The sequence below is a fragment of the Lolium perenne genome, chromosome 7 (genome assembly GCF_019359855.2).
Source record: "Lolium perenne isolate Kyuss_39 chromosome 7, Kyuss_2.0, whole genome shotgun sequence".
NCBI classification, from domain to species: Eukaryota; Viridiplantae; Streptophyta; class Magnoliopsida; order Poales; family Poaceae; genus Lolium; species Lolium perenne.
In genome coordinates, this window is record NC_067250.2 from 332934190 (window position 1) to 332956456 (window position 22267).

Genomic DNA, 22267 nt, shown 5'->3' on the forward strand with positions numbered 1-22267 from the left:
TCGTGTGCACTCACAAAAAGTAGACTGTAATGCGTTTGTTAGGTACGGGAACGGATATCAACCGCGTGCGAATATTGCGCGCGCCACCACTAACAACTTACCTGTCGCGTGTGGCCGGGTTCACCAGCTTCTGACATTTCATGTCATCTGGAAAGGTGGTCCCCACTTACTAGTCGCGTGCCAGTTCTGGCAACACGCTGCTATTACGGGCTAACTAGTCGCGTGCGCTTTTTTCGGCCGCTGCTAAAAAGAGCAGTCGCGTGCTTCCTCTCGGCCTTCACTGCCATTAGTCGTGCCCCTATAGGCTTTTTCCTACTAGTGTCGAGCTCACCTGAGCGGTGGAATAGAACCGTCGTGCCCTCCTCTTCCTCCTCGACTTCTTCAAAGATAAGAGGAGACATAATATAGGTAAGGAGAAACATGCAGAGCTAATCAGATCTATCCAACGAATTTTCAGAAAATAGGTTTTCGACATTAGACACAACAATGTTTTCGTTGGCAAGGTTATCCTACAGGCAGAGCAGACCAGTGGGGTATCATCGACCTGGGCTCTGATAATATGACGTGCATCAACAACCATGGTGGAACTTGAAATTCGTCGCCCATGACAACTTATTTTGTATTGTGAATCTGAGTGGCGAAACCGTCTCAACCATGTGAACCAGGGTTAATTCCTTGTCGCTCCTAAGATTACAAAAAGTGAGAATGTGAATATGTGATTTCTCATAATTTTGTTGTATTCAGTGGAGAGAGGAGTTAAAACGTGATGAAAGGTACATCTATTCTTAACCGAACTTGTTATAATTACCTACTACTGAAGTACATGTGTGGTAATTCTGTCGATCTAATTGTATATTAACCATACGTAATCTTCTACGAGATTAGTCAGCCAAGCCACTTACATGCACATACATGGGATACAAATACTGATGGTTGGAGGAAAAAGAAAGAGATGATCAGTGCTTTTGGAAGATGACCATGCAGAAGAAGGCTATACACCGGAATACTATCCCGTTCACCGCGAGGACGACTATACACCAGATCTTGTTGTCGATGTCATACCCGGTTTGCATTAGGGAACCACATCGTGTGATCATCCAAACCCCTGAATACCTGCATTGTAAGTCATGGGTTAGATCGAGTTGCGATAAACAGTCAAAACAACATATTCATGACCGAATGAGTGGTACTTTACCTCTCTACGTTTGCGACCACGAATGCTTCGAGAGCCCACTTTGTGTAGCATAATTTGGCAAACACGGTGCCCTTCTGCTCGGTTGAAACCAGAGTTAGGACAACCGGAAGCAACGCGGACCACTGCATCAAAATCATGCCTTCATTTTCTTCACTATAATCAAAACTAGCTTACCTACCGGAGTAGTAATTATAATGTGAATTTTTTCCATACCAGCTGTGCCGAACCGGGCTGAAAGAAGATAGCGAAAGTGTAGCCGATCCCCGTCACGCAGTAGACGACCGCAACGAGGATCACATAGTTCTCCCAGATCGACGACCTCGGATTGTTGAAGAAGTAGAACATGGACAAGTATACAATAGGTTTCACAATGGTGTTGAAGTGATCGATCGTGTCTTTAGACATGAAGTATGCCAAAGAGCTCATGCCTGATGCTCTTTCCCTCCAGTAGTGTATCTTCTCCAGGGAGAATGACCGAAGGGCACCAATCATGCACAGAAGGGCTGTAGCCAACACAAGTTTATTTTGCTTGAAAACTTACAGTAAGGTAGAAGAACACTAGACAGACTTACAGACAGCGATGACAGTGTATGTGTAGCCAAGTGCTCCAAATGTCTCGTCGCTCACTTTAGCCAGTGTCCCTAAACAGATACCAGCAAGGCCCAGAATCAGAAAGTCGACTCCTTGTATTCTAGATTCACGAAGCCTTTGCTTGCCACATCTGAAGGAGAAAATAAAGAATGCATGCATCTGATAAGAATGGAATACTTTGAATAGAAAAAATCTCAACTTAATTTCCAAGGAAAGAACAACTTACGTACCTTCCCAGGTAGTACTTGTACTGCCTAAGGATGCCAGGAGTTTTCCGGTTAGATAAATCTTCAGAAGATTTATTGTAATCATACTCATCCTTTTTCTGCCCAAGTATGTCCCTGAGATTACCCCACAATTCACTAACAACGGATTTTTTGGATTCGGCTTCAGGGCCAGTGTGACCCCCCTCTCCTTCCCTAAATGACGATCCCGAGTCAGAAGCACTCTGCAACATATCTCTTGGAACTTCGTATTCGTTGTGCAGCATCCATCGCAGAGGGAGATCTTTGACATTGACTGCTGCATTCGTATTTGGCTTCACGATTCCCTCCAAGATATCTATGTAGTAGTCCGGTGGATTGACACGATCTGGGACGACAATCCCCAGACCTTGGAAGTACTCCTCCACTTTCTTCACGGGCCCATGGTAGACAGTCATACCACCTTTCGCGAGAAGTATCAAATCATCAAACATGTTGTACAATGTGTAACTGCACCCATGTTTAGAAGGCCGGTTCAGTCAATGAACTAGTTAACCTGATGAAGAATGCCTAAGGGCTGCATGCATATACATATATATAGGAGGCTTTCCATGCAAAATGTGTTGGAAAAAACGCGTGTACCTGGGTTGATGGACCACCATAGAGATGTTGACACCTTCAAGAGCTTCCCGGCGTAGGGCGCGAAGCAATAGCAGAGATGAAGCACTGTCCAAACCAGACGTTGGCTCGTCTAAAATCAACACAGAGGGTTCCATGACCATCTCTAGCCCAACATTTACTCGCTTACGCTGGCCACCAGAGATGCCACGCTGCTCAACAGTTCCAACCAAGGAATCGCGAACTGGTTGCAATCCCAAAGCCTCGATAACTCTTTCCACAACAAGAACTTTTTCAGCCTGTGACATCTCAGCAGGGAGCCTAGAACACAACAGGTTTTTTCAGTCCCTTGTGATGAGTAGTAATAAATCACCATAAAAGATGCATGCAATATATGTACATACCTGCATCTTGCATTAAACCATAGGTTCTCTTGGACAGTCAAGTTTCCATGGACAATGTCATCTTGCGGGACAAAGCCAATGATTTTCTTGTATGCACGGATAGGTTCTACTCTGTCATTTATGAGTATCATACCGGATGGCGCGCATCCAGTAGCCTTACCTGCGATAGCACTAAGGAATGTGGTCTTCCCCGCACCTGACGGGCCCATGACAGCGGCCACCCGGCCAGGCATAAGCTTCCCGGTCACAGACCTTAGGAGCTTCTTCTTACTCCCCTTCAAGGTTAGAGTAAGATCCTTGAAAGCAATCTCAATTCTAGGTCTTGTCCTTATATCTTCATCGGTCGCCATGGATATCACTCCTGAAAAGGTAAGGTTATTATTCGGCTGCTGTTCTAGCTCCAGTTCCAGTGCCTTCTCCTTTTCGATTTGCCCGTATGCATACTTGAAGATTTGGCTTTGAGTGTGGGCATGTTTCCCTTTGGTCTTCTTTTTTTCCCCTACAGCTTCAACATTATTGAAGCCTGCTGCTTGGTTTATTTCTCCCGTTTCTTTTGGTGGATCCGCATCTGTGGGTTCAGTTGGACAGCCGCCACCTCCTTTCGATGATTCATGCGTCCTGAGAGTCTTCTTGCGCGAGAATGTGCGGGAGAGAGAATTTTGCAGGCTACCGGCGTGCTTCTTGGCTACATCTTTAGCCGACTTCCACCTCTCACGAGCTTGCACAGTCTCTCGTGCATGTCTTACAGCAGCTTCCCTAGATTTGGCTTGCCTTTTCTCTCGGTTGGTAAGAAGTTGATCAGAGAAGTTGTAGATGATCAACAACACTAAACTTAGAGCACCCTACAGAGACATGCATATATTAGCTACTACAAATTAGGACTCGACATCGATACAAGAATTAGTAGGAAATAAGACTAGTATATGTTACCCCTAGCATTGCACCGAATATTGTGATATCCTGGGTTGCAGAGTTTGGTTTACAACTGCCCTTGGATAAGCATTCTGCAGTAAAAGTATGCTTAGAGGTTGAAGCTTGACAAACAAGGGAAACGGATCTGACTTAACTTACTGGTTTGGGAGGTTGATCCTTTCCTGCAATAGTACCTGCACTCAAGAATTTGTTTAATTGTAAGGCAACTAGGAGAAAAATGAGAATGTATTAGATAGATAGATAGATAGATAGATAGATAGATAGATAGATAGATAGATAGATAGATAGATAGATAGATAGATAGATAGATAGATAGATAGATAGATAGATAGATAGATAGATAGATAGATAGGATTACCCACTACTACAATCAAGCTTGGTTATAGGGCTTGGACAGTAGTAACCAGCAGGACAGAAGACGTCGTCGGTAGTCATGACATCTGACCATCTGTCAGCACCACCGCAAGTGTGATTCGGCTTGCCAGGAGGCGGTTGGTAGTTGTATCTTCACCAAGATGCTCAGTTTCAACAATCAATAATGTGTATATATATTTAGGGAGCTAGTCAAGAAAAAAAAGAGAGGATGATTCAACTTACGGATCACAAACTCCCGTTGTTTTGTTTAGGGTGGATTGTGGACAGTATCCTCCCAAAGGGCAAGGTATCATGCATGTGAGCCCGTGTGGGCAAAAGAATCCCGGACAGCATCCTCTGCAAAGGTCCGTCCTAGGCGGGAAGTTGACGGCGTCATTGTAATCCAATTCTCCGTCGGCGGCGCAGGCCCAGCCGGGCTCGCATCCGTCGATCCACGCGGTGAGGTTGCAGTTCTTGTTGGGCCTGACGTAGTTCTTCTTTCCGCTGGTGAGACTCTCGAAGTAGAACTTGAGCTCGGCAGCGGTGCATACACGTAGCGGCAGGTCTCCTGTTTATTCATTTCATGCATGCATGCAGTCAGTCACTGAGGCGATCGATGTGCTGGACAAAGAGATTCATGAACCTTCGTTCAAGCAGTCGACGATGAAGGCAACATCGGGGAATTTGAAGGTTTTGTTCCACTCCTTGTCCCTGCACAACACCGGTGAGATCCCTGGCGGCGGCCCGCGGGCTGACAAAGGAAGATGGACAGACAGATGGGAGGTAACTAACGTACGGGTCGTTGATGCAGAAGCCGAGATCCCCGCGCACCCGCGGTTCGAATACGTTGGTGAGTTTCTTGAAGCGGTCCTCGAAGGCCGAGGTGAGGCTCGCCGACCCCGCGCCGGCCATGGCGCAGAGGAGGACAAGGACCAGCACCGATGACGCTGCCATGGCCATGGCCATGGGCCGATCGACACCAATTGCCAGATTGAGTGGGGATCGATCGATCGATCTGGACGGGACGGGATGCCTTTTCCTACGCGTACGGCAACGGGAGAGGAAGCCAGAGGTCTCGCTCTCATCCCCGTCCCCATGCACGAGAAACGCGGAGGAGGGGTGCCAGCGAAGGATGCGGCGGAGACCCACACAAGTGAGAGCGGATTTTCTGGCGGAACCGGTTCCTACCGGTGTTCGATTTTGCCTGGAGATTCGGGTATCCTTTTGGTGTATATGCACTTTTTTTTCTTGACAACTCAAATATATTCGGTCAGCAAGCCGCCTCATTAAAAATCTTCCAGTCCCCTTCGGTACCCTGGAAGGAAAAGAGTGCGTATGAAACTTGCCGCCTCTCACATAGTAGTTACATTGTTCAAGAAGGTTACATCATTTAAAATCAAACTACGAATAAAATCTGGTGGATCACCATCCCAACCAAAACTACTATTACCCTCATAAGCCACTTGTGCTATGTGGTGAGCTACCATATTTGCCTCTCTAGGACAATGATCAAACGAGAGTGATTTAAAAGCTTGTACATGCATGAAACAATCCGCAAGAATTGCTGAATAAGGACTCCTCACTTCGGTTTCTGATCTACAAGCTTGTATAATTTCCAGTGAATCTGACTCCAGAACAACGTTTTCAACTCCAAGTCTCTCTAAAAACAGTAGACCTTGTTGCACTGCCTGGGCTTCTGCAGCAGCTGCACTTATCATATTGCTTATAGGACACCCATAACCAGCCAAGGCTTCACCCCGATCATTTCTCAACACCATCCCCACAGAACCCTCTCCATTATCATGGTAGGAAGCATCAGTATTTAGTTTATAACAACCTATACCCGGCTTCTTCCATCTTATCTCTTTTACCGTGGTTTTCACTGAGGATGCCAGAACAAAATTAGCAGTCAATGCAGAAATAGCAAAGCCAGTAGAGGTTGGACTAGTTACTGATTTTCCATTCACCAATTCTCTTCGTTGCCACCAAATATACCAACATGTAATTGCAATAGACTCCACCATATTTAATAAGCCAAGAACTTGGGTTTTATTTTGGTAATCTCGGATTAAATCTTCAAGTATAGAGGACCCAGATCTTTCCCCCAACGATGTTTGTTTAATATAATCCAGAAGCCCCATTGCCTTCCAAACCTCCTCGGCTCGGTTACATGTGAAGAGCATATGTTTTATATTTTCTGCTCCCGCCTTACACACTGGACATTGCGGTGAAACTTTAATATGACGATCTGCAAGTATAGCTTTTCCAGGGACTACTCCATGAAAAGCTCGCCAAATAATTTTTTTAACCTTACTAGGAACTTGCATTTTCCATAGCTTCTCCCAAACCGGATTGTCAGATAGCTGCCCCAGACCATCCAGCCGTCTAGTCCTGGACCCAAATTGGTGCTCCCATTCAGAATAATAGGCCGATCGGACTGAGAAATTAAAAGATTTTGTCTTATGCCAAGCAATAAAATCATCACCTAAGTTATCACTCAATGGAATTCTCAAAATTCTCTCTGCATCTACTTCCCAAAAGACTTGTCTGATCAAATCTTCATCCCATGCACCATCTACTGGATTTATTAACTCATCCACCTTTGTTATGATGGTTTGACCTCTTCTTGTATAAATCTTTTTTGAAGGGCTATTTGGTATCCAATGATCCTCCCAAATATTGATGTTATTGCCCGAGCCCACTCTCCAAAATGTGTCCACGTTTAAAAGCATGAATACCAGAAACAATGCTTTGCCAAGTATAAGATGAACCATGTTTTGGCCTAGCCTTTAGAATATTTCCATCAGGATAATATTTCGCCCTCGGAACTTGAGCACACAGAGATTCCGGTTGTTGAATAAGTCTCCGGACTTGTTTTGCTAACATTGCTAGATTGAAGCAGTGAATATCTCGAAATCCCATTCCTCCTTGTTTCTTTGGAACACACATTCTCCACCAAGCAAACCAGTGGAGTTTTCTCTCATCCTCTGAATCTCCCCACCAAAAGGCAGCCATAGCATCATTAATTTCTTTGCATAAACTTTTTGGCAGCTTGAAAACCCCCATAGCAAACACCGGGATCGACTGAATGATTGCCTTAAGAAGAATCTCTTTGCCTCCCATTGACAGAAACTTCTCTTTCCATCCTTTCAATCTCTGAATAATTCTTTCCAGAAGATAGATAAAGCTTTCACTTCTATCCAGGCCAACCATACTAGGTAGGCCCAAATATTTTTCAGAGATTGCTTCAGTCATAATATTTAACTCAGTACAAACTTGAGCTTTGGTCTCCACATTTACATTTGGGCTAAAGAATATGCTACATTTCGCTTCACTCACCATTTGTCCAGAACTGGCACAGTAGTTATCTAAGACTCTTCTCAATGAGGTTGCATTATTTAAATCTGCCTTCATAAGAATTAGAGAATCATCAGCAAATAATAAATGAGATACCGATGGTGCATTCCTTCACACTCTAACGCCTTCAATGCCACGAACCTCCTCTTCATGAGCTAGAGCACTAGAAAGACCTTCTGCACATAGTAAGAACAAATATGGGGACAACGGGTCACCTTGACGAAGTCCCCTTGTAGGAATAAAACCTTCCGATTCTTGATCATTAAATCTCACCTTGTAAGAGACAGAGCTAACATAGGCCATGAGTAAGTCCACAAAATCAGTTTGGAACCCCAACTGAATCATCATTTTCCTCAGAAAAACCCACTCCACTCGATCATACGCCTTATGCATATCCAGTTTGACAGCACAATACCCTGCTTTACCTTTCTTTTTGTTCTTTATAGTATGCATGCTCTCGTATGCAATTAAGATATTATCCGTAATTAATCTGCCGGGTACAAATGCACTCTGAACAGCTGAAATAATCTCATCAAGAATGATCTTCAGTCTTGCCGCAATCATCTTTGAAATAACCTTATAAAGCACGTTACAGAGACTAATATGTCTATATTGGGTAATGAATTTAGGGGAGTCTACCTTTGGGATTAGTACAATAACAGTATCATTCCACCCATCAGGTATGGCCTTATTATTAATTGCGTGAAGAACTTCACTTGTCAATGTATCTCCAATAATATGCCAACACTTTTTAAAGAAAATAGCATGAAAACCATCTGTACCTGGTGCTTTTGTGTCTCCAATGGAAAATAGCGCCTTCTTCACGTCCTCTGCCTTGTAATCTCTCAGTAAACTTTCATTCATTTCTCTAGTCACTCTTGGAGTAACTTTATTTATTAACTCAGGATCGGCATCATCTACCTCTGTTGAAAACAGACCAGCAAAATACCCCGATATATAAGGGTTTAGATATACAGACCCTTCCAGCCAATTTCCATTGTCATCTTTCAGCTTTTTAATCCGATTTTTCTCCCTCCTCATGGAAGCAAAATTATGGAAGTATGATGTGTTCTTATCCCCATACTGTAACCAGTTAATTTGGCTCCGCTGAGCCCAATGCATCTCTTCCAACTCCAGTAAGTTTTCTATTTCCTGAGATAACTCCTTCTGTCGAGCAATATTATCCGCTGTTAAATCTTCTCTAACTATAGCTTCCAATTTCCTTTGTGTCTGTGGTAGAACATTCTTATTTCTTCGCAGAACATATTTGTCCCATTTATGTAATTTTTCATGAATCTGAGCCAGTCTGCCCGCTAAGGACGAATTTTGTCCTAATGGGCCAGATGAAACCCATGCTCCTTCAACAATCTCCATAAAATTCTTCTGTTTTAGCCATCTCGCCTCAAAACGCAATATGGCGGGCCCTTTTTCATCTGGCATATTTTCCTCATCCATGCTCAACAGAATTGGTCTATGGTCAGACCTGTAATAATCAAGATGTACCAAACTAGCATCAGGAAATTTTGAGCACCACGCCTCATTAGCTAAAGCTCTATCTAATCTTTCCCTAATTTGTCCTCTACACCAAGTAAATTTGTCTCCAGTGTACCCCACATCTATTAGATGACAGTCCTCCAACAGTCTCTGAAAGCTTTCATGCAACGATTTGGTCTTGGTTTGCCACCTTCTTTCTCAAACGGATACAATATATCATTAAGATCTCCCATTACCAGCCATGGTGAATCCCCAAATTGGTTTAATTCTCTTAGTCGCTGCCATGTGAGATGTTTATTCTCCCACCTTGGTTCACCATACATCCCTGTGAATCTCCATGCATTCTCTTGTCCACTTCCAATTATCGCATCAATGAAATTCTCCGTTCTATCTCTTACCGTCAGAGTAAATATTCGTTTCCAAAACAAAATTAAACCACCGCTTCTACCATCGCTGCACACAACCTCCTTGAAGTCCATCTTCAGTTGTCTTCTCAACATCTCTGCCGGGAAGAGATCTAAATGAGTCTCAAGAAGAAAAATAACACCTGGGCTTCTACGACTAATCACGTCTAGTAAAGCCCTAATCGCCGTGGCCTTTTTAAGACCACGACAGTTCCAACTTAGGATCTTCATTGCTCCCGGTCAACCTCCTCTTCGGAGGTCGCCGATATATCATTTTTGGCTGGATCCTTGTCCGTTCTAGTACCCTTCACAATTGGGACTTTGCCAGGAGTCCCACTTGTATTCTCTTTTCCATTGTCCACTTTTTCTGCATCAAATAATCCTACCATATCCGAAACTTTCGACCCATCAGTAATTGCTAGCATATTCCCTTCATTTTGTCCCTCTACAAAGTTCAACCTCTTCCGACCTGTCATTGATCTACTTTCAATATCCATATCATTCACCGCAGAGCCATCCTTTGCACTGTTGTTCCAAACCTCATTATCCCATCCCATATTGCCTGTCACATTTCCAAAACAACCACGCCCTCTTCCCATGCTAGGTACCTGACCTGGACCTGATCGACCACCACGACCTGGATCGCTACGCCCACCAGCACGTCCTCGACCAGCACCTCTTCCACCATCAGCCAAAATGAAATTTCCCCACTGAAGCTTGGATTCATCATGTACTCCGTCCCCACATTCTTCGTGCCAGTGACCGATCATACACAATTACCACAGAAAGTTGGAAGCTTCTCATATTTAACTTGATACCAATCCTTCTGCTTATTCTTAGTCATTGATACAAAGCGTTTCAGTTTTTTGTTCACGTCAATCTTAGCTCTGACTCGAACAAATTCTCCAATAAATCCCGCCGACAGCCTGATTTGAACTTCAACAATTTCCCCCATCTCTCTATACATACCGCGAATAACAGGCTCTTTCAAGAAATTATCAGGAAGTTTCAGAATTTGCGCCCAAACAATAATTTTGTTTAACACAATCGATCTAGGGTTTTGTAACCCATCATACTCTTCCATCATCACTTCTTGATTTCTAAAGAACCAGGGGCCCTGTTCCATTGCCTTGTTCCAATCACCAAGACATGCAAATTGAACCGTGCACAGATTCTCTTCTACCCTCCTCCAGGAGACATCCTTTGCCGGGTTCCATGCCGATCTCATGTCGTCAAACAGAGCACTAGGGCTAAAACCACGGGTAGTGTGTACCTTTGCAATCGCCAACCACTTCACAGCCGCCTGTGGTTCCTTAATCTCATCTTCCCAAACAAATCCCGAATCCTCTTCCTCCTCTTGGTTGAGGCGGTTCAGGAGATCGCCAACATCGTCGCCCTTCGACCCACTCGGGTCTCCCTTCGCAGTCGCCATATCCCACAAGAGAAACGGAGACCGATCAGCAAGGAAACACTCCCGGCGGCTTCGCCGTCGGAGGACAGAAAACCCTAGGTTTTGAGACCTAGGGGACAGCCAACCGTATTGTGATCGATAGGTTTCTCCTAGGAGTCAAAGGGCTCTCACTTGTTAGTGACGATGGAATACATGCTTCTTTCTTAAGCTCAGCACGACACGGTGTATATGCACTTCTTTATTGGTATTGACTGCGAGCTGCACCTACGTTGATTGTTTACGCCGGTACAGCATGACATACATACGGGGCCACAGAGTAATAATATCAGGCCATCCCCGCCCACCACCACCGTGGCTCCCTCTCTCATCTCTCTCAATCTCGATCCAGAAAAAAGCGGTGGCTGCGGCGGAGCGCGACTTGCGGCGAGGCAGACGACGAACTGCAGCGGGACGGCGAGATAGCGGCCAGAACTATGGTGGTTCGAGTGCCCACCCAGGGCCACGACCAGGACGGCCGCGCCGTGCATGAGCAAGGGATCGCTCTCGAGATTTGACCTGCAGCGCAGCGCCTCGGCCTCCTCGTCAAGAGCCACCGGAGGAAGACGGGACGAGGCGGCGGTCGCCAGCTTGTTCATGTGCGAGCTAGGTTGGGATTCGCTTCCTCGATGTAGGAATTGTTTGACCGGTCTTCCTACTGAGCCCAAGCACGTGGCGAAGGGGTACGGCCTCCAACTGGGAGCAATCTTTCAGGACATCGTCGACGTCAACGAGACGAAACTCCGAACCAAGAAGAAGCAGCATCTGCAGGCCCAACTCCTTGCACGGCTGCACGCACGGTATGAGTTCCCTGTGGAATACAGGAACGAGGATCCCAAAGATAACATCGTGAACAGACGAGCCCTCTCTAAGTTCTCCAAGAACCTCAGCGGTTATAAAACCATGCTGAGGGGGATGCTTGGTGACAATGAGACTTGGGAAGAGATCCAGCGCCACTTCCCGCGGATGACGCTGGAGCAGTATAATAAATTCTTGGAAAACGAGGAGCTCGAGTACACCAAACGACAATCGACCTGGGGGAAGGAGCTGGCGGATAAGAACATCGGTCACCACAATCTCGGTTGCCATGGCTTCGAAGGCAAGCAGCCAGTATGGGACAAGGAGGACCAGGCCTACATAAATGCTAGCCTCGAGCCCCCTTTTGCCAAGTACAAAGACCCACTCTTCAGGGCATATCTCAGGTCCCGATACCATCGAGAATTGGCTGGGAAACGTGTCACGAAACCTGATGTGGTGGTGGGAGTTGAGTTGGTCGCCAACGCGAAGGTGATGGCACTAGAGAAAGCAGTGGTAAGCAATTTACCAGCTTATTAATTTGATACTGCTCACCAAGTCCATTACATTCTAAAATTATTCATGTTACTTCTGGTAGTTGATGGAACAAGCAGCCGCCGAATCAGCTGGCTCCTTGTCCCAGATGTCGATGGGCAAAGTCCCGTGGGACACGCCTTTTATCAGGGGTCTGACCACCGTGAAGGCGCGACCGCTTTTGGACAAGCCCCACCGTGTCCCCGGCGCCGGAGGAGGTCGCAAGCTTGCCGACTATGGCTTGGACGTGCCCGCAAGCACTAAGGAGTCGCGGCAGGCGCAGAAGAACCGGGAGCACGAGGCTCTTCTGAAAAAGGTGGCCGACTTGGAAACAACCATGGAGCAACGCGTCAGTGCCGAGGTTCAGCAACGAGTCAGTGCCGAGGTTCAGCAACGCGTCAGTGCCGAGGTTGCTAGCAAGGTCGATGACGCGGTGGCCACCAGGGTCAATGAAATCATCCATGATCTTGTGTTGTCGATGAAGAATTACTTTGCCGGCGGCCAAAAGGAACCGATGCCGGTTATCAGCCTAGGCGCCAGCAACTCAGACAACCGACCTCCAACTAGACACGCTCAATGCACACCCAACTTGGTGACTCCACCCGCCGGCAATGTCGGCGCTAGAGAGGATTCGCCGGACCTGGGGGGCCACAGTAATAGCCCCACAGTCACCTGCACGCCTGGCCTCGGTCCTTCAACGCGAGCTGAGCTCGACGCCCTCACGGTAATTAATTTAGTCTCTCAAGCTCTACAAATTAGTTACTTTGTCGTCGCCCCTCTCTGACCTACACATGTTTTCACAGGAGAACGCGACTCCTTGCACCTTGCTACTGAATGTGGACACCAAGTTGAAGGCTGTAGCGAGCGGCAGTGTCATCCTGCCAACACAGCGGATTTTCCACTGCGTCAGGACGGATGATAGCGTGAGCCGGGTTCGCGTGAACCGGTCGTTACCGGGATGCCAAGACCTCCATCCTCCTTATCAACCCCCGGAAACGGAAACCCCGCTCACTCTCGGGGACCTCAAGAATCACATCCTTCTATGGCCAAAAGCCCTAATTAGGTTGAACACCGCCGCCTCAGGTTCGGAGGCAAGCTATGGCATGGTCAATCCTCAGGATGCGACGGCTGCCCCGAGTCCTCCACCGGCTGGTGGTCCTTTTGGGCCCGATAGCCAACCCGACAGTCAGCCCGAGAGTCAGCACGGCAACGCGTTGGACATCGATCAAGCTCCAATCGATACGTTCATCGCTGAGATGGAGGGCGACATGGTTTCTCCTTACAAGCCACCCGCCGATCGTACGCTAAAGAAGAAGTTGTTCCTTTCACAAGAAACTCCCGAGCAGGAAGACACTACCGCCTTCACCGCTCCACCCCGAGTTGGGCTTACCTCGAGGACACTCCTTGGTGCGACCACGGAGGGTATGAAACAAAACGCCACTCCCAGTTGCAGTAAGAAGAAGGCCAGGAAGCGGAAGAAGTCCGGAGATGTTGCCGCAAGCAAGAAAGTGGTTAATGACAAGTTGCCGACCCCGTGGAGGAACATGCATCACCTAGGCCAGCCTATGCTGCCGGCACACATTTTCCAGCAGGTGACACCCGATATGAGGAGCTTGCATGATGCTGTTCTAATGAAGGAGGACCTACTTCTTCGAGATAGAAATCCCTCATACCTGGTTATGACGGCCAAGGTGCCCAGTGGCTTTGGCTTTGTCACCACATACCCTGCGGACTTGATGTTCATTCGATATGAAGACATCTTCAGGCTCTTGAACATGCAACAGCTCGACCGAAACTTGGTCCGCCTCCTATCGCTCAGCATGGCGCACGATATCACCATGGAGAACACAGCGGACATCGCTATCATGGACCCCTTCTACATGACTCCAACTGTCGTCCAGAACGAACAAGCGTTTCTAGCGAAGTACATCAAGGATTTCTTGGTGTTAAACAAGGATAAGAAATGCTTTGCCATACCATATTTCCGCGAGTAAGTATTTGGTTACTAGAGTACCCTCTATTACATTCTTTCATGAATTTCCTTCATAGTTGATCGAGTATGATGGTTTATTTCCATTTTGCGCAGATTCAAGTACTGCACCCTCCTCCTCTTTCACCCGTATCATTCACATGTCAGTTACCTCGACTCCGGGCTTGATCCGGACAAGGACTTCACCGACCTTAAGTCTACACTTGATAAAGCCCTCAGCGGCTTCATAGCCGAGGTTGGCATCGACAAAATCAGGCATGAGAAGAAAGTGAAAGGTTGCTATGTGTGCAACCACATAACCAAGTTCCCCCGCCTCAAGCAATCGGCGCATGACAATGGGATGGAGGCCTGGTTTGCCATCCTACAGATGAGGTCGATTGTAAGGTCTCAGAACGATCTCTTGTTGCCATCCAGTCTTCAGCGGATGTTCGTGAACATGGTGGACACCACCGATGAAAACGTGAGAGCCGAGTTCCGTGCCATCCAGCGGACCATTTGCACAATACTCTGGAGGGATGTCTGCGGTAATGGTGGCTTGTTCCACTATGGTCCTGTTATCACCAGATTTTGGCCAAATCAGGAGATGGGCCGTAAGGGAGATGGGCTTGGAAGATTACACGTGGAGGATCTCTGAAGCGGCCTTGCACGAAGAGTTTGGGTTAGATTGCCCGTGTATCTGTAATATAGTAGATCGCATCTTAGATTAAAAGATAGAGTTCTACCCGTGCACGGTTAGGTGCACGCCTAAATTAGAAAGTCCCCTGGACTATAAATATGTATCTAGGGTTTATGAAATAAACAACAACCAACGTTCACCACAAATCAATCTCGGCGCATCGCCAACTCCTTCGTCTCGAGGGTTTCTTCTGGTAAGCATCATGCTGCCTAGATCGCATCTTGCGATCTAGGCAGTACAAGTTTATTCCGTTGTTCATGCGTTGCTCGTACTGAAGCCTTTTTTATGGCGAGCAACGTAGTTATCTTAGATGTGTTAGGGTTAGCATTGTTCTTCGTATCATATGCTGTCGTAGTGCAACCCTTATACATCTAGCCGCCCTTACACCTATCTTAGGTGTAGGGGCGGCACCCCGCTTGATCATTATTTAGTAGATCCGATCCGTTACGGTTGCTCCTTGTTCTTCAAGGATTAGTTTAATATCTGCAATAGTTAGGCCTTACAAAGGGTTGGAGGATCCAGCGACGCGTAGGGTGTAGTTTGCTAGCCCTAGACAGGATGTTCCGGGGATCAACCTCGTGTTGGTTTTTAGGCCTTGTCTAGGATCGGCTTACGATCACCGTACGTGACCGCGAGGCCCAATCGTGAGTAGGATGATCCGATTATGCGGTGAAAACCCTAAATCGTCGTAGATCGTTTTAGCTTTATCTTGATCAAGCAGGACCACCATATATTCGTACACCTCGTACGAATCATGGGTGGATCGGCTCCTTGAGCCGATTCACAGGATAACCTGAGAGCCGATCGAGGCTCGTATTTAATGTTTACGTGTATGCCATGCAGGAAACTAAGCGAGGCATCTCCATCACCTTCCTGACCAGGTATAGGTCAGGTGGCACGCCCTTGCACCAGCATCGGACGTGCGTGCCGGAGGCTTTGCGGGCCGTCGCTTGGAGGGACCAGGGCCAGCCGCAGCCCTAAGTTGTTCCCGGCTCTACTGTGTTGCCCGTCGCTGCTCGCCGGTGGGTTTCTGACTGCAACACATTCTGGCACGCCCGGTGGGACAATCTTCGACATCAACCACATCGCCATCTACATCTGAGATGGCGGACGGCACCCCAGTCACGTACGAGGATTTGACCGACGAGCTCAAGAAGAAGTATGACGAGGTCAAAGCTATCCTCGAGGCCAACCTCATCGGCTGTTTTCACAGAACCCGTTCACATGGCATCAGGTGGAAAGGGTTCTCCCCTGATGGTGCACTCGATGGAATAGACCTGTCCACCCCGTCAGAAGAACGCACCAGGTCCCTACGTCAGGAGATTAACTACATGGTGGCTCACTCGCTGCACCGCCACTCTGAGAACTTGGTGAACACTTTGGAGCGTGTCGCTCTTCGGGTGATCCAGGAGATCATGAGGCACCAGTACTCTCCGTCAGGACCAGCTCTTGGGACACACCAAGGAGAGATGCCACTCCAGTCCCGTCCACCGCTACCATTTGCGTTGGCAGCACCAGAAGTGCCGAATTCACCGGCATTCGTCGTCTACAAGATCGGTGGTGACCCTAGTGACTGCCAGTTCTTGCATGAGGCGCCTAAGGAGATCCCTCACGGGTACATGTGCACATACGTGCCAGACTGAGGTAACTGGGCCCTCACAAACCAGGCCGCAACAGCAGGGACTTCTGGAAAAGCAGGAGGAACGTCAGCAACAGATCTTGAGAAGCAGACGTGGCTAGCTAAATATGCCACCCCGACGAACCTCCAGAGCTCAGCTCCTGCAGTTGGCTCAGAGCTGGAAAAGCAAGCATGGCTGGCTAAGTACGCCACCCCGGCGAATCTTCAGAGTTCGACTCCTGCAGCCAGCACCGTGGATCAAATCAGTACTATACTGAGAGACCAGTTCGGCATGGTGCCGAAAAGGAGGACAATCGGCTATTCCAAGCCGTACCCCGACGAGTACGAGTTGGTCCCGCTACCACCCAAATATCGGCTCCCTGATTTCTCCAAATTCAGTGGATCAGATGGTTCCAGCTCCATCGAGCATGTGAGCCGATATTTGGCACAGCTAGGAACGGCCTCAGCGTCGGATCCACTACGCGTGAGGTTCTTCGCACAGTCCCTCACGGGATCGGCTTTCGGGTGGTACACTTCGTTGCCACCAGACTCGATCCGGACTTGGAAGCAGTTGGAAGAACAGTTCCACATGCAGTACCATTCAGAGGCTTCTGAGTCTGGCCTTGCCGATCTAGCACAGATACGTCAGAAGCGTGGAGAAACTGTGGCAGAATACATCCAGCGCTTCAGAAATCTGAGGAACCGATGTTATTCGGCTCGTGTGACTGAAAAAGAAGCAGTCGAGTTGGCAGTGGTGGGCCTTGCCTCACAAATCAAGGATATGGCTTCCCAAGCAGACTACCCTTCACTGGCGCACATGGTTCAGAAACTGTCAGCATATGAACAGCGCCATCCGGACTTGTACCAGGACAAATTCAAGCGTGCGGTAGTCCTGGTTGAGGCAGATGAAGATGAAGGCTCTGCGGGAGATCAAGAGGTAGCAGTGGCTGAATGGACTCGGGGGGCAACCCCCGTGTCCTGCAAATGGGTAAACCCACCAGATCCGCCCAGAGGGTTCGATTTTGACGTGACTAAAACGGAGCAAATCTTCGACCTCTGATACGTCTCCGACGTATCGATAATTTCTTATGTTCCATGCCACATTATTAATGATATCTACATGTTTTATGCACACTTTATGTCATATTCGTGCATTTTCTGGAACTAACCTATTAACAAGATGCCGAAGTGCCAGTTCCTGTTTTCTGCTGTTTTTGGTTTCAGAAATCCTAGTAACGAAATATTCTCGGAATCGGACGAAATCAACGCCAGGTTCCTATTTTCACCGGAAGCATCCAGAACACACGAGAAGGACTAGAGGGGGGGCACTGGGCCCCCAGACCATAGGCCGGCGCGGCCCAGGCCCTGGCCGCGCCGCCATATGGTGTGGTCGCCCCTTCGACCCTCTGACGCCGCCTCTTCGCCTATATAAAGCCCCTGGATCGAAAACCCTGATACGAATTGACGAAACTCCAGAAAGACTGCAGGGGCGCCGCCACCGTCGCGAAACTCCAATTCGGGGGACAGAACTCTCTGTTCCGGCACCCTGCCGGGACGGGGAATTGCCCCCGGAGCCATCTCCACCGCCGTCTCCACCGCCATCTTCACCGCCATCGCTGCCTCCATGATGAGGAGGGAGTAATCCACCCCCGAGGCTGAGGGCTCCGCTGTAGCTATGTGGTTAATCTCTCTCCCATGTACCTCAATACAATAATCTCATGAGCTGCTTTACATGATTGAGATTCATATGAGTTTTGTATCACTACTATTCTATGTGCTACTCTAGTGATGTTATTAAAGTAGTTTTATTCCTCCTGCACGGTGTAATGGTGACAGTGTGTGCATCCGTGTTAGTACTTGGCGTAGGCTATGATTGTAATCTCTTGTAGATTATGAAGTTAACTATTGCTATGATAGTATTGATGTGATCTATGCCTCCTTCATGGTATGATGGTGACAGTGTGCATGCTATGTTAGTTCTTGGTGTAATTGTGTTGATCTATCTTACACTCTAAGGTTATTTAAATATGAACATTGAATATTGTGGAGCTTGTTAACTCCGGCATTGAGGGTTCGTGTAATCCTACACAGTTAGCGGTGTTCATCATCCAACAAAAGAGTGTAGAGTAGTCCTATTATGTGATCATTGTTGAGAGTGTCCACTAGTGAAAGCAGGATCCCTGGGCCTTGCTTCCAAGCATCGAATCTCCGTTTGTTTACTGTTTTACTGCGTTACTACTGCTGCGTTACTATTGCTTGTTTACTATCTGGGCAAAGCACTTTTCTGGTGCCGTTGCTACTGCTTATTCGTACCACCTGTATTTCACTATCTCTTCGCCGAACTAGTGCACCTCTTAGGTGTGTTGGGGACACAAGAGACTTCTTGCTTTGTGGTTGCAGGGTTGCATGAGAGGGATATCTTTGACCTCTTCCTCCCTGAGATCGATAAACCTTGGGTGATCCACTTAAGGGAAACTTGCTGCTGTTCTACAAACATCTGCTCTTGGAGGCCCAACACTGTCTACAAGAATAGAAGCTCCCGTAGACATCAAGCTATTTTCTGGCGCCGTTGCCGGGGAGGAAAGGTAAAAGGTACTCACACTCCGGATCTCGGCTACTAAGCTATTTTCCGGCGCCGTAAGTACTCAAAGCTATTTCCTTTAGATCCTGCAATTGCAACTTTTTGTTTCTTGTTTACACTAGTTTGGCATAATGGACAAGAATGAGCTTCTTATGCTATTTCCTGATTTAAAACATGGATTGTTTGATGCGAAAATTAAAAAACCTATAGAATCTTATTTGCATGCTGGTAGTAATATTAGTATGAACGCTTTGAACACCATTGTTGATAATGATATAGAAAGTTCTAAGCTTGGGGAAGCTGGTTTTCATGATCTTTTTAGTCCCCCAAGCATTGAGGAGAAAATTTTCTTTGATGATACTTTACCTCCTATTTATGATGATTATAATGATAGTGGTCTTTTGGTTCCACCTACTATGGAGAGTGAATTTGATTATGATTACAATATGCCTCCTATATTTGATGATAGCTACTTTGTTGAATTTGCTCCCACTACAACTACCAATAAAATTGATTGTGCTTATGTGGAGAGTAATAATTTTATGCATGAGACTCATGATAAGAATGCTTTATGTGATAGTTATATTTTTGAGTTTGCTCATGATACTACTGAAAGTTATTATGAGAGAGGAAAATATGGTTGTAGAAATTTTCATATTACTAAAACACCTCTCTATGTGCTGAAATTTTTCAAGCTACACTTGTTTTATCTTCCTATGCTTGTTACTTTGCTCTTCATGAACTTGTTTATTTACAAGATTCCTATGCATAGGAAGCATCTTAGACTTAAATGTGTTTTTAATTGTCCTCTTGATGCTCTCTTTTACTTCAAATACTATTTCTTGCGAGTGCATCATTAAAACTGCTGAGCCCATCTTAATGGCTATAAAGAAAGAACTTCTTGGGAGATAACCCATGTGTTATTTTGCTACAGTACTTTGTTTTATATTTGTGTCTTGGAAGTTGTTTACTACTGTAGCAACCTCTCCTTATCTTAGTTTATTGTTTTGTTGTGCCAAGTGAAGCCTCTAATCGAAGGTTGATACTAGATTTGGATTTCTGCGCAGAAACAGATTTCTATCTGTCACGAATCTGGGCTGTTTTCTCTGTAGAAAAATCAGAAAAATATGCCAATTTACGTGCGTGTTCCTCAGATATGTACGCAACTTTCATTAGTTTTGAGTTTTCTGATTTGAGCAACGGAAGTATTTATTAAAAATTCGTCTTTACGTACTGTTCTGTTTTGACAGATTCTGCCTTTTATTTCGCATTGCTTCTTTCGCTGTGTTGGGTGGATTTCTTTGTTCCATTACCTTCCAGTAGCTTTGAGCAATGTCCAGAAGTGTTAAGAATGATTGTGTCACCTCTGAACATGTGAGTTTTTGATTATGTACTAACCCCTCTAATGAAGTTTATGAGAAGTTTGGTGTGAAGGAAGTTTTCAAGGGTCAAGAGAGGAGGATGATATACTATGATCAAGAAGAGTGAAAGCTCTAAGCTTGGGGATGCCCCGGTGGTTCACCACTGCATATATCAAGAAGACTCAAGCGTCTAAGCTTGGGGATGCCCAAGGCATCCCCTTTTTCATCGGCAAATTATCAGGTTCCTTCTCTTGAAACTATATTTTTATTCGGTCACATCTTATGTGCTTTACTTGGAGCGTCTGTATGCTTTTATTTTTGTTTGTGTTTGAATAAATTGGATTACATCATGCTTGTGTGGGAGAGAGACACGCTCCGCTGTTGCATATGAACACATGTGTTCTTAGCTTTTAGTATTCATGGCGAAGTTTCTTCTTCGTTAAATTGTTATATGGTTGGAATTGGAAAATGATACATGTAGTAATTGCTATAAATGTCTTGGGTAATGTGATACTTGGCAATTGTTGTGCTCATGTTTAAGCTCTTGCATCATATACTTTGCATCCATTAATGAAGAAATACATAGAGCATGCTAAAATTTGGTTTGCATAATTGGTCTCTCTAAGGTCTAGATAATTTCTAGTATTGAGTTTGAACAACAAGGAAGACGGTGTAGAGTCTTATAATGTTTACAATATGTCTTTTATGTGAGTTTTGCTGCACCGGTTCATCCTTGTGTTTGTTTCAAATAACCTTGCTAGCCTAAACCTTGTATCGAGAGGGAATACTTCTCATGCATCCAAAATACTTGAGCCAACCACTATGCCATTTGTGTCCACCATACCTACCTACTACATGGTATTTCTCCGCCATTCCAAAGTAAATTGCTTGAGTGCTATCTTTAAACAATTCAAAATTTATCACCTCTGATTTGTGTCAATGTTTTATAGCTCATGAGGAAGTATGTGGTGTTTATCTTTCAATCTTGTTGGGCAACTTTCACCAATGGACTAGTGGCTTCATCCGCTTATCCAATAATTTTGCAAAAAGAGCTGGCAATGGGATTCCCAGTCCCAAATTAATTAACAAAAATAGACACTCCTCCATGGTATGTGATTGTTGGACGGCACCCGAAGGATTCGGTTAGCCATGGCTTGTGTAAGCAAAGGATGGGAGGAGTGTCATCATAATAAAACTAAAATAAAAAGGCACTCCTTCATGGTCTGAGATTGTTGGTAGGCACCCGAGGATTCGGTAAGCCATGGTTTGTGAAAGAAAGGTTGGAAGGAGTGCCATCCAAAAATAAAATAAAATGGGAGCCGCTCTTTGAAGGTTTGCCTGGCAAGGGGGTTAGAGTACCCGCTACCATTCGTTGACAACAACATACACCTCTCAAAACTTTATTTTTATGCTCTCTTTATGTTTTCAAAATCAAAGCTCTAGCACAAATATAGCAATCGATGCTTTTCCTCTATGGAGGACCATTCTTTTACTTTTAATGTTGAGTCAGTTCACCTATCTCTCTCCACCCCAAGAAGCAAACACTTGTGTGAACTGTGCATTGATTCCTACATACTTGCATATTGCACTTATTATATTACTCTATGTTGACAATATCCATGAGATATACATGTTACAAGTTGAAAGCAACCGCTGAAACTTAATCTTCTTTTGTGTTGCTTCAATGCTTTTACTATGAATTATTGCTTTAT

General features: G+C 46.0%; 1 protein-coding gene across 1 annotated transcript; it reads right to left on the reverse strand.

The window, feature by feature from the left end:
* Nucleotides 1-756: 756 nt before the first annotated feature.
* On the reverse strand, nucleotides 757-5370 carry LOC127314392 (ABC transporter G family member 28). Its single transcript, XM_051344856.2, has 13 exons — nucleotides 5095-5370; nucleotides 4942-5009; nucleotides 4542-4866; nucleotides 4303-4449; nucleotides 4083-4117; nucleotides 3942-4015; nucleotides 3012-3853; nucleotides 2632-2928; nucleotides 2017-2499; nucleotides 1768-1916; nucleotides 1409-1698; nucleotides 1196-1317; nucleotides 757-1113 (listed from the first exon to the last, which is right to left on the reverse strand). Exons 1-13 carry the CDS (start codon nucleotides 5262-5264, stop codon nucleotides 957-959), a joined length of 3159 nt encoding a protein of 1052 aa, XP_051200816.1. The 5' UTR covers nucleotides 5265-5370; the 3' UTR covers nucleotides 757-956.
* Between the last annotated feature and the right edge of the window lie 16897 nt (nucleotides 5371-22267).

Coding starts and splice junctions, on each gene's coding strand:
- LOC127314392 (XM_051344856.2), bottom strand. CDS start 5,264: ATGGCCATGGCCATGGCAGCGTCATCGGTGCTGGTCCTTGTCCTCCTC. Junction 3,854..3,941: donor TATTCGGTGCAATGCTAGGG/GTAACATATACT, acceptor ATGTCTCTGTAG/GGTGCTCTAAGTTTAGTGTT. Junction 1,318..1,408: donor AGCCCGGTTCGGCACAGCTG/GTATGGAAAAAA, acceptor ATTTTGATGCAG/TGGTCCGCGTTGCTTCCGGT.